Below are 13,553 nucleotides of genomic sequence, written 5' to 3' on the forward strand. Positions count from 1 at the left end.
TTCGTACAAAGCATTACCCAGGTAACCAGTAAGCACTAATGACTGCCATTCAAAAAAACCATCTGATGACTGCCATTCAAAATAAAGCCATCTGAAAGCCCATCTGTAGTAAATCATCCAGAGTTCAGCTTTCAGAACGCACACTAGCCATAAAACAGGCATTCTATATGCATAGCCGTATGTTTTGTCAAATTCGGCCCTAATTCAGGCTCAAGAGCAATTGAAATGCCAATAAGTAATTATTTTCTATCACAATGCGACATTAGTATGAGCTTTTTGGTTACCTGGCTATTTACACTCCGTTCATAACTTATCTAAAACAAGTGGAAAGCCGAACTTTGTAGAAATAACGTTCAGCGATAAATATATCTGGATGTCGATTTAAAATAGAATTGCCAATCACGCCATAAATTTTAGTTTTCGTTCACTAACTTAGTATAGCAATTAAGAACCTCATCTTCAAATTTGAAGTTGTTCGGATCCAAATGAGATTCAGGAATTCCGCATGGGATCGCGAGACCTTTCATTTGAATCTAAGTTTATAGAAATCGGTCAAACCATCGCTGAGCAAAGTGAGTGAGATCCATTCTGGAATATTGACCACTATTTCCGGTGCTTCCGGAACCGGAGTGGGGGAACCAGGATAGTCGAAATCGGTTTGTTTAGTTACCTACTGATAATGGCTATCGATTTGTATAGTATTGAGACCAGTTCAGAAAAAAATTGCGGTTTTTGTTTCGCCGGTTTATGTAACGGTGTACACTATTGAACACACTTTGCCTATAGCTCCGGAACCGGAAGTCGGAGTCCGATGAAATTTAGGAATTACGTATGGGACCACGAGACATTTAATTTGAATCTAAGTTTGTCAAAATCGGTTCTGCCATCTAAGATAGAACCTAGCTCAATGAACTGAGCCGGATGGTGTATGACACTTGGCCCTCCGGGCCAATTTTTACTAGTCGATTTTTCAAGTGATTGTATAACATTTCTATATGAGAAAGGCAAAAATTCTAAATTAAAGGAAAAAAACCACGAGAACGTTAACGAAAATTTTTCGAACGATTAAGCAGCTGAAGATTGTTGTCGATGGTAGGAGAATTGAATTGAGTTAGAGGTTGTGGGACTGATCGATTCCTGGCTTCAATATAATGATTTAAATGATCTATTGCTATATAGATGCCAGTAGTTTTCCAATACAATTTTATGATTCACTTTATTCACAATGTGAAATCTGTATTCTAACCGATAGGAGATTTGGCATCACTGGGAGTACGATACTGTGCCCTACTGTTGCTTTCAAAATAGTTGAATTGCAATGTTTATTAAACAACTTGTTGTAAAATAATTGGTTGAAATGGTTGTTCTGAGTGAAAGTAGAGCTGTAACAAGTGTGAGTTGATTAGTGAAAGCTGCAAAAAGCGTCTTGCATAATGCTGATCGCGAAACTAAAAAATGTTCAAGTGACGAACACTGATAATTTACCGTCCAAAATTAAATGATATCAAACGATCGAAGCGTCATCTGCGAATCATTGTCGGCATTATAAGAATCAAGTATAACAAAAAGGCGGGTGGGTAATGTTAGAGACATAACTGGATGTCGTGAATACGAAAACAACTGACATGTTCCTTAATTCCGAATATCAATTAGTTGATCAATTGTATGAATTATGCAAGCATTCCCCTTTTCTACATTTTTCAAAGAAGGCTTCACTTGATCTAGATTACTGTGAATTTCACACAGCGAAAAGTGCAAAAATCAAATCAAACAGTTCTAGATTTGTACTAAACTGAGGATATTTCCCTTCGATTTGCGAGCAAGAAATCCTAATAGTTCTTTAGAATACTTTTAGAGCCATTAGAACGGCTGATTTTGTGTAATGCTCTCCACCGTTGCTTTTTCACCAATGCAAATGACTGGCAGCTGTGACGTAATCCCTCTTGTCGGAAGCGAAACTAGCTTTGCAAACGACACGAAATACATCTGCTCGCAGTAGCGATAGAATCCAAACCGATCCAATTTTTGTTAAGAGCTTTGTTTTTACGTGATTTCGTTTGTAGCTTTTTCACTAATGGGCGGTCCTAACGGCTATAAAAATAACCGCATACAGAATTTTAATGTCGATTATTTCATTTCGGATTTGCATTTCATTGAAAGAAACTATCAGGATACTGTACGGGACATTCCTGCCTTTCAGAAGGACCAAATTGTGGAACTCATCACGATATTCAACACTTTTCGGAACATTTTTCTCGAACGATTTGTTGTACAGCAGCAGATATTTTGTTCTCTTCCTCAGAACGCGTTCTGATTGGCTGGTGTTGACATGGGTCAAATGAGACAGGTTTTTCAATAGCCCCGACCTGGAAGGATTCTTAGTGTCTGTAGGATCCATAGTACTAGCCATGCAATGATTCTGTAAGCTAAGAATCGGCTGCGAAGTCTGTTGAAACAGAAAGGCCAAATTCCACAAAAGGAATGTAATGCCAAGGCTTTGCTTTTACTATTGAAATAAATCAATGCTTTTGCTATACACGTTTTAGTTGAAAAATTTCGATTCTATTGGAAGTTAGATTATATAAATCCTTTCACAGATCACTGAGCTATGAGCTTTAAAAATACGAGCAAGGCAAATGCGCCTTATGGATTACCCCCTTTGATACTCGTTTATTCCAAACATTTCAGAAAAGTTTAATTTTGAATTATTTGAGATTATGTCACACAACTGATCATTTTATCATAAAGTTGTGATCATGTTTCCGATGGCGTGTAGCAAAAATTATGTTGATTCGTTAGATACAACAAGAGATATTCACGATCAAAAACTTATCACTCTCTCAGAGGGTAAATTTTGAAAAGGCACCCCAGAGTTTTTGCAATCAAGTAATGCATATGGAAGACATGAAAATTTGTAAGCCAATCCTGTGACCCTAGCAAAAAATCAAACATTGGTCTGTAGCAAACCCAACCGCGAGTGTTTAATCTTTTTCAGTAGTGGTGTATCATCTTAATGTCAAAAACCCCTACGTACCTCTGTGAAGATAACTATCGAGAATATTCTGTAAATTTTTTGAATCGATTGGTCAAGATTTACTTGACAGTAAATCGATGAATCACATAGTTCGGGTTGCTTTTTTGTTATTTGGTTTCAGTAATGTTTCGGTCACAATGTCAATATAAATTTAGAGAATTTTAGGAAAGTTAAGAAATTCATCTTCACTTAATTTTAAAGAACGAGTGTTGCAATTTTAAATATTCCAATGATTATTACATACACTTGTTAAGTATTGAATTCATTTTATTATTATTTTTTATATTTTATTAATTTAATGGAAGAATCGAATGACATTTTATAAGATTCAGTTTCCAATCTATTTCTATCTTTTTTATTAGCATACGTGTCACCAGATCAAGAAAATGTTGTGGCAAAAGTATTTGCTGTTTATTTTTCCACCAGAAGAAATAGATGCTTTAGAATAAAAAGGTGTGACTGGAGAATATTTTTAGTAAATTTTAAATATATTACCTTGATCAAAAAGTTCCCGGAATTTTTACAGAAAATTAAGGACAAAAGATTATTCATGAAAATCGATACACAGTGGTGATTCGCGCATCTTTTTGAAGAAGGTATTATGCTTCAATTTGCATGATGTTAAATTGGCCCGTAGTTATCAGAGTGAATGAGTATTTAAAATTTGTAATCTGACCGGACAATACCAATAATTGAACTTCTGATTTCCATCATGATTAGAGCATGGAAATTTATCAGTGGCTCCAGACATCTTTTGAATGCCAATCACCAATAGGAAGTAAACGTGCAAATTGATGAGTTCAGTGTTGGTGATTGCCGAAAATTTGACAGAAGCTGCTATATTGCTATCTATATTGTATACAACATTTTCAATCCGGTAGAAGATGCTACAAGAACTCGAGTCTCTCAATGCATGAACCTTGAGAGAATTTTGCTACATTTCTACGCTCCACTTCATACTCTGATATATTTCACGCCATTAAAAAAAATTTACATTCTGATAATGATCGTTGCTGTGTGGAATTTCCCAAGAGAGAATTGCAAGTTGACAATTATCGCAGAAAATCGAATCGATGATTCAATTTGATGATTCTCATACTAGGTTGCAATATTTCAAAACCCTTGTGTGGAGCATTCACAGACATTTTCATAGACACAACTTACACAAAGGTTATATGCACATAGTTAGAATAAGCGGCAATAGTAAAATGATTCTATCGCAATTATCAACTGCCTGTATAGAATCGGATCGCGAAACGAGAATAAGCGACCGTTTGTTGCTTCAGAGAGGATCCCCACAGCAGCGTGCTAACCTTTGATTCTCAGAAATGTCATCGAGAGAAATTCGCTCTCGCACTGGTGTCGATTCTATGTTAAATGAGCCATGCCAGGTTTTTTTTGTTGCGATGATTTCCGCGTCTCTTTGATGGCACTGATTCAATCGTTGAAGAGTTGCCAGTGAACGTTCTTTGATATGATAAAAGCCATCCTTGGATGAGTTATTAACAGAAAAGAAAATAAACAAAGTGAATCTGTAATTGGCTTCTAGACCCACTTGAAATGTTACGTCGATATGTTTACATTGTTTACTTAATTTCGAATACAGTGTATTAGATAAAGTTTCAGAGCGTGGCTATCGAGGCAATTTGTTTTTGATTTTAAAGTATTTATTGGGAAGAGGCAAAATCAAGCAATTCCTTCAATTCATTCGATAGTCCCACGACAAAAGGGTCTAACTGCAAATGAGAGCCTCTCTTTTCTTACTTTCTCTTTTGATTATTACGGAGCCATTATTGCAAATTATTTAAAGTTTCAAATATAAATCGAAAGCTTGTAGTTTAACCTTAAAAGTTTTGCGAAGAGTAAAGCGTCAAATATAAAATCAGTTCGGTAAATCGGGAAAGAAAAATTAAACAAAGAGAAACTGTCATTTGCAGTTAGGCCCTTTTGTCATGGGACGGTCGATTGTTCAGTACTTAGGTTATTGGATAATCCTTTCAAAGCAACTTTAAAATGTCTATTAGATTTTATGTCATACGAAAAAGAATTATAAAGCTTCTTGGATAAATACTGAGAAAAGCGTACGTGATCTTTCAATTTATCCGCCAAGACTCGATATTCTCCTATTCGTCCGATTTTATATGCAGCTTTTACTTTCGGAAGAAAAGAAGAAAACTCTTTACGGAGTGCTTCGAAATCGGAGAAGAATTTTGTTCTTTGTTGCTACAATCCAATTCTGAAAGTTGCTGTTGTTAATGTTGTTAGAAGAAGTTAGTTCAACGGAGGGGTATGCTTTCAGTTTTCTTTTATTTTCGACTACTACTGTCATAACTACACTCTTAGAAAAAATGAAATTTACGCTTGACGTAAATTCAAACATGCCATAATTTCTTCGGTGATGACACAATATTACATCTACTAACATGTAAAAATAAACTTCGCGTCTATATCGATGTAAGCTTAAGCTACATTAACTGTGAAGTCACTGATATGACATATCTTTACATATTTTGAATCGTAAATGTAAGTGAATCGCGACGCTCTATTTATGTGCATCTATAAAGATGTAAACTTTTCTTAGTGTGTAGGCAAAATTAGTCTTGGAATCAAACTTCTAGACTTCTAGTTTGATTGAATATTGGGGAAGAATAATTTTCGAATTGCCTTAAAAAGCCTTGAAAGACAGATAGTTTGATTTTTCGTTTCCTCATTCTTTTCTAAACTTTATTTCATGCCCATTATGAGCATCACAATAAGTAAAAATTTGGCTTGACTGTGTAGATTCCAGTCAATGAATGATCAATGAATGAATTAAGAACCGAATTGCATTATTTTGCAACGTCCAAAGAAAGAGATCTCTTCGACAATGTTAGTAGCGCTCTCAAACAAAGAGAGAGAGAGAGAGAGAGAGAGAGAGCAAGCTTAGCTCGCGATTATGGATTATTTCCATTCATCGTAAATGAAAAGAATTTAGATCTGTGGTTGCTGTGAGCAACTATTTCGAAATTTATTTTTATACAAATTTCGAATCGTTCAAACGATTGCTGCGTCAAGACGACCAATGACTCGATGACGATTGCTAATTGTCAATTCAATTAACTGATTCGGAATGGCACATGATCGACGAAAACAGACTTCGCGTTACTGAGCAATTAGCACATCTAGGCGGAAAAAACAATCAACATGCGTAAGCTCAGGCCGGTCTGGTTTTAAAATATCTAGCATTATTGTAGCATAGGATATGAAATCTAAGAAGTTTGCCTCACCTCGCCGTACATTAGTGCGATGGTTATGGTTTTGACTAGCCGCAGCCGAACTAGAGCTCTAACTTACATATTCGATGGATTGCACATTAGAACTTGAAAAAAGTGGCGTCAGATTTCAAGGTTAAATCAATATACGTGTGATGACAAATGTCAATGGTGATAATAACTCACTTTGTTAGCAAAGCATTGCGAATTGTGAACTGAATTTGAATGATGTATACAGTACCAAATTAGGTTATCTTGCAATATGTGATTCAATCTGATCAGATTTCTTTTCTATTAAATGAGATAATGTTAAACTCCACTCCGGTGGCACGATTGTCATCTGCATACAATTAGCTTGAAGCCGAAAATTTTGGTTCTTTGGTTCTAGTTCGCTGTCAAATGCTGTCTTTAAGCAGTGGTCACGCGTTCACATTTTTCTTCATGCTGTTGCACCAACATAAGGAAATGATTTCGATGGAATATAATCAAACTATAATAAAAAAAACAATTTCTTTTTCTTATTAAAAAAAAGTGTCAAATTACTTGTTTTATAGAGAATACTAAACCAGAGCTATATTTATATTGGGTTTAAAGAAATTAACTTTTGACACCAGTGTGGTTTGATTGTATGGTATGACAACAAAGCCACCAAAACAAAATGCGTCGTTTTCAGGAACCAGCTTCCATAGCAGGGGGTGGATAAAATGAGAACATCGATACTTTGTCATCTTTTTTAGTATCTAACGTCATCCAAGGAACATGAAACTAATGATTCTAACGTAACGCGTTCGTCAATAAGTCCCCAGTCTGACAGACAGATGGTATCATTCATTCCATTTAACCACAGAAAACAGATATACAGGCCATCACATATGGACTGTGTGTAAAATTTCCTAAATCAGTGTAGCGAGTAATTGCAGATGTCACCGCGATCGATACTATTTGGGTGCTACATTCACTTAACGCTAATTTTTTGTTTTGCTGTTGGTTAAAACGACAAGTTTAGTTTTGTTTTATTCCGATCGAATCCCCATGTGATTTAAACGACTTGGAAAAAACTGGTCCTTGACACTTAGGGAAATCGTGTAGGAAGTGTTCAAATTTTTATAGAATTTATATTTCTATTACGTAGTGGAAAGATCGCGGGGAATAGTCGGCTAGACGGCAGCAGTGTTTCCAACGTATAGCAAATTTGAAATTTACACAGGGTTCCGAAAAAATTGTTCGAGCCTGTATATCTGTTATCTGTGCTTTAGCGTTTAATTGAGACATCCCTAGGATGTCATCTACCAAAATTTCATGACATTCGGTTGATTAGCTCTAGGACACGACCAGACAACTGGCTTCAGTTTCTTTTGTGGATCCCTGTTGAGAATTTGAAAATCCTCTCGGTCAGAATGGAGGGAAAGATATAAATATTCAATATAATTTCTATTAAAATTCATATGAAAGTTATAATCGATTGAACTTCGGCTCTGGTTTTTTTAAACTGTTTTGGTCGCAAAGCAATGCCAAAAGCGGATACATAATAGTCTGGTCCTGTCCTAGGATTACATAATAGTCAGAAATAGAACGACGTAAAAAAAGGTAAAAATAATTTCATTCTGATTAAAAAAGCTTTTTTAATCCACCTAGTGATGTAATGATGCCTATCTCATATTACTTATATTTTCAAAAACATAACTAGAAGATTCTCTCAAGATTCAAATTTGAATAAAATCCAAAATTTTCTTTAGGTATAACCAACCATAGCCTTTTCAATTTGTAAACAGTTATGTCTAGTTAATATAGATTTAAATGTGACAACCCAGCACGCTATACAAAGTTGAACAAAGCACGCTGTGTGCTAGGCGATGGTGTTTTCTTCTTCCGTACCAGCACGTACCGGTTTTGCATCTTTTTGTATGACAGTTTGAAAGTTTTGATACTCATCATCATCTAATTTTGGAACCGGAAGTCGGATCTGGATGAAATTGCACAGTATCTTTTAAGAGCTTTAATTTGAATTATGATTTGTGAAAATCGATTTAACCATTGTTGAGTTTTCGGTTTAAGGCCATCGTCCAAGTACCATGCGCGCGGGTGGTTTTAGGAAATTTTCGATGGAAATTTTGAAAAATTTGAGAAAACCAAAAACATACAGACCTTTGAAATACTTTTATCTATCTACAGGGTGAAAATGGCTGGAAAATTCGGAGGATTTTCCGAGTCTTATCAAAAATAGCTCTGGAAAATGAGTGTTTTTGTGATCTTTCACAATTATCTGGAAATATAATGCGATGACATATTTTTTTTTTTTCAAATGAACCTTATGATGGATACAAAGATTACATTCGGACACATTTTTGGAAAACCTTTTCACGCTTTTCATAGAAAATCCACGAATTTCGAATATTTCCACTAAATCGGTCATATGAAATTGGTTGATTTTCCATGAAAAGCGTGAAAAGGTTTTCCAAAAATGTTTCCGAATGTGATCTTTGTTGCCAGCATAAGGTTTTTTTGGAAAAAAAAATTTCATTCCATCGAATTATTTTTTCAAATAATTGTGAAAAATTACAAAAAAAGCTCATTTTTTCAGTGCTATTTTTGATAAGACTCGGAAAATCCTCCGAATTTTCCGGCCATTTTCACCCTGTAGATAGATAAAAGTATTTCAAAGGTCTGTATGTTTTTGGTTTTGTCAAATTTTTCAAAATTTCCATCGAAAATTTCCTAAAACCACCCGCGCGCATGGTACTTGGACGATGGCCTTAACCTTCGGAGCTTTCTTCACTGGTGCTGTCGGAAGCGGAAACTGGGGACTAGTACTCTCAAGTAGATTTATATATCGACTAACTAACAAAGTCTTCCAACTCGATGAAATTACCAGCAAGTTTTATAAAATTTTGCACCTCGTTTCGCCATCATTACTGACAAAATTTTCATGAAAATGACAATTTTTCACTTATCGCTCTGTGATACCTGAACCAGAAATCGGATATGGATCAGATTTTTGTTGTTTTAGGGAATTTCAAGACCTTTAATTTGCATATAAGTTTGTGAAAATCCGGTAAGGATCGGGATAGAATTCAATAGTGATCTATGAAACCGTAAAACCTTTCATTTGAATCTGAGTTTGTGAAAATCGGTTGGGCCATCTCTGAGAAAATCGAGTGACATTATTTGTCACTCACACACACATTCCAATTGCACTGTTAAATTCTGTTATGTAGGGGAAACCGGGGCGAAATGGTCACTCGAAATAATTCGAACAGTAAATGTCACATCCTATCGGCTAAGCCGATCCAAGCATTAGCTACAATTGACATGACAAGTGTTGATTTTTTCGTCAAAAGTACAATGTTCTAGTTCCAGATTTTGTGGGTTGTAGAAAATATTCCCAGGGACAAATCATACTCCATGATATAATCATTTTCGTTTGTGTTATGACTTCACAAAATCGAAACGAAGCGATGGGGCGAAACTGGGCACTTTTTGGTAGGTCAACCAGACTCGGTCTGAGTCGTAAATTTATTGTTATTTTTCACAAAAACTTTCTGATTTTATGAAGCTCAGCTCAATTTTTGAGTACGTACAAACAAAATAGTCAAAAAATCCCCAAATCACGGATAAAATAGATTATCACAAATACGACATTATCGACGTGTGTACATTTCTAAACGTTTCTAACAACACATTAGGTATCGGCAGATGAGTGAAGATTTCGAACCATCGAATGTTTTGGACGAATGCTGCGTTTACTGGGACAAAATATTCAATAATTAACGCTACAAAGTTTGCATTGGATGCTCGCATAGTGCTCACCTGGATTTTTACATGCGTAAATTTTACAGTGTTATGAGTGGAACGTCTTATTATTCATTTAAGTTTTGGTTTTAACAATTGCATTTTCTTTCACATATATTTTTCTCATCAGTTTTCATATTTCTTTGTCAAAAATGATGAAATGTTAGTTGCAATAAATCAATGGTCATTTTCGCGCAACCCATTTTGAGGTTTTCGATTTCGAGGTTGGTGCACTCCGAACCAGATTGCGCCCTTATAAGTGGGGATATGTATCATAAATTAAATGCGTTTGTAACTGTAGGTTGCAGTTTTCGAACAGTATATAACATTCCGAGTGAAAATATTATTTTCCGCACAATTTTTTTTCGTAAGACCAAAGGCGGTCATTTTCGTCCCGGTTTCCTCAATGCTGACTGATTCAATCAAACTTAGCTCGATATAATCCAAGATTAACACAAAGGTGGGTTTGGTGATAAACTCCAACGAATTCTATGTTTTTATTGGGAACCTAGGATGACTAAAATAAAGAACCTGTTTTAACCCTAGTAGTGGTGTAATGATGCCTTCATCATATCTCACATATTCTCATATATAAATGTTTGGTATTCTTCAAAACAATTTTTTTTATTTATGAGAAACAGAAAGGTTTGTAAATAAACTAGTATAACCTATAGAATGAAAAAGTACCCAGGTCAGTTAGACCATCTCTGAGGAAACGAAAAGAGGTACTTCCGAAACCGGAATCTGGGAACCGGTATAATCGAAGTTGGTTCGAGAAAATTGACTGGGATCCATGGCTACAATCGGCCGTTCATCAAAAACCCAAGAACAAGGAAAGCCAAATTAATGTTTGGTCGTCTACTGACAATGACTACCGATTGGAATAGTTTTGAGGCCAGTTTAGAAAATATTTTACTTCTTTTTTCCTGTGCTTCCGGAATCAGAAAACGAGAACCAGCATAGCCGGAATCGAGTTATTTGGTTGTCTATTGTCAATGACTACTAATTGGAATAGTTTCGAGACAAGTTAAGAATTTTTTTACGTGTTTTATTTCGCCGTTTCAAGTAACGGTATCCAATTTTTAATACACTTCACCATATAATTTCGGAACCGGAGGTCGGAACCGGATGAAATTTGGCAGTTTTGTATGAGATTATGACCCCTTTCATTTGAATCTAAGTTTGTTGAAATCGGTCACACGATCTTTGAGAAAAGTGAGGACGTAATTTGAAATAAGAATTTTTTCACTAATCATCCTGTAACTCCGAAATCAGAAGTCGGATCAAAATAAAATTCAGGAACTTTGTATAGGACAATTGTACCTTTCATTTGAATCCAAGTTTGTGAGAATCGGTTCAGCCGTCTCTGAGAAAAGTAAGTGCACTTATTTTCATTTTTTTGCACATTTTACCCTGTAATTCCGGAACCGGAAGTTGGATTCGAATAACATTCAGGAGCTTTGTGTGGGCTTACAAGACCTTTCATTTAAATCTAAGTTCATGAAAATCGGTTCAGCCATCTCCGAGAAAAGTGCAAAAAAATGTTACATACATACATACACACACAACTACTACGATACACACATAAAGACATTTTGCGTACTCGACGAACTGAGTCGAATAGTATATGAAACTCGCTCCTCCAGGCCTCGATTCCAAAGTCGGTTTTCACAGTGATTGCATAACCTTTCTATATGAGAAAGGCAAAAAAATGTAATAGGTTAAGACAATCGTTCCACAACTTTTAATTTTCATTCCACCTGCCATTTCGTTTAGCGAATTTTTCAAACTACCACGTACACGGCATAGAATCCAAAATAAATCGAGTATTTGATTTGTTTTTAGTAAAGCTTTCTGACAGTTTAAATCATAGATAAAAACAAATCGATCACTGTTCGCACTGTCTGATGTGACAAAATAGCAATGTTTTACAATGTTTTATTTTTATTACACAAAAAAGCTGGAACACTAACCACCATCACTCGTTCCGCAGAAAACAACGGCCAACGTCAGTGCCCAAATCCACCAACTATGGAAATCCATCCTGGTGAACTGAAACTGTTTCGTCACGGATGAAAGTTTATCTGAACTATTCGAACACCCGCGAACAACCGAACCGATCTACGTTTTGACGAATACTCGATCAGGACTGTCACTTTTATAGCCACCTAAACGAAGTAGATTTGGGGATGTGTTTAACTACGCACAGGATCGTGATTGTCGATTTTGATGTTGTAGTTTGCACCTGTATCTTATAAAATCACTGTCAACCGAACGGCTACCGAAGATGAGTCACGACGATGGTTGCAAGTTGTCGTTTTTTTCACAGTCATGGATGTGATATTCTATTTGATCATTTTTTCCGATAATCAAGATTGATACAGACTAGTGGATATTATCAAAATATGCCACTACTAATGAATATCACACTCGTACGCGTTATCTAAAGCAGACCTGATGACCCGACTGATGAGTTCTGTGAGCGTCTGGATTCTTGAAAGTGAATAAAATTAAAATGGTTTCATACTTGAAGCGCATTTTCTAACATTTCTAACTTATTAATAAAACAAACCAGTAGATTTACAAACTCCTTGTCTTGTTTTGTTTGTAACAATTTCAAGGATAAAAACAGCGCACACATATTTACTCACAAAATTAAACCGATTATCGAATCTTTTTGGAAATTTATGAGAATGAAAAACTACTAATAAGTTGAGAACTGTTTTATTTATTTTGTCCTTTATCCTGAATGCCCGTCACTTCCATTTCATTTCTCTCATCAAATTATGTACAACCAATTTCCCTAGTGTTTTTTCTGTTTGTTTTGGGATGTATGCAAAGTTTCTTCTTTATAATTGCCCGAATTTTTCAACTAGGCGAAGCTCATGTGAATCAAGTGGGTTCGTATGTTTTGGCACAACATTGACTCCGTTGGTTCGGTACCAATCTAACATGTTTTGAGCGTAGTGGCAGGATGTTAGATCATGCCATAATAGAGTTGATGTCTCGTGCTTCCTTATGAACGGGAAGAGACCCATCCTAAGGCACTACACTATCGCATCGTTGATTGTTCCAGAAATAGTGAATGGAGTGCTTATTTCACCACATTCGCGAATCACCTGCAGGATCATCATTTTCCAACTTTTCGATCATGCTCCGAAACATCGTACTTTGACTGGACAACGAAATATACTAGTCCAGAATGCTGACGGTAGTCGGTCTAGTCGTAGTCACCACCTTCAGAAACACAGACGCTCCTCAAAGGCTCTTCGATTCATCTGGATTTTGATTTACGTGTTTTGTTTCGCCGGTTTAAGTGAGCGTTTACAATGTTCAACACACTTTACCCTATAACTCGGGAATCTGACATTCCTCAGCTCGATGAACCGAGTCGAATGGTATATTGTATTTGTATTTTTACTAGTCGGTTTTTCAAGTGATTGGTCTAACCTTTCTATATGAGAAAGGTAAAAATGTAA

General features: G+C 35.8%; 1 protein-coding gene across 2 annotated transcripts in view; it reads right to left on the reverse strand.

Annotated features, from left to right (window-relative positions):
• Positions 1–13,553, reverse strand: part of LOC131438198 (uncharacterized) — a 97,093-nt gene that overhangs the window by 1,877 nt on the left and 81,663 nt on the right. Inside the window, exon 1 of one of the 2 annotated variants that reach the window (XM_058608049.1) lies at positions 12,048–12,190. The exons of the other annotated variant lie outside the window; for it this stretch is intronic. Within the exon in view, the coding sequence (XP_058464032.1) occupies positions 12,048–12,117 (70 nt within the window). The 5' untranslated portion in view covers positions 12,118–12,190. Of the gene's footprint in view, positions 1–12,047; positions 12,191–13,553 lie in introns of those variants that run through there. 2 annotated transcript variants of the gene reach the window in all.

This window comes from Malaya genurostris, chromosome 3, assembly GCF_030247185.1.
Source record: "Malaya genurostris strain Urasoe2022 chromosome 3, Malgen_1.1, whole genome shotgun sequence".
Taxonomy (NCBI): domain Eukaryota; kingdom Metazoa; phylum Arthropoda; class Insecta; order Diptera; family Culicidae; genus Malaya; species Malaya genurostris.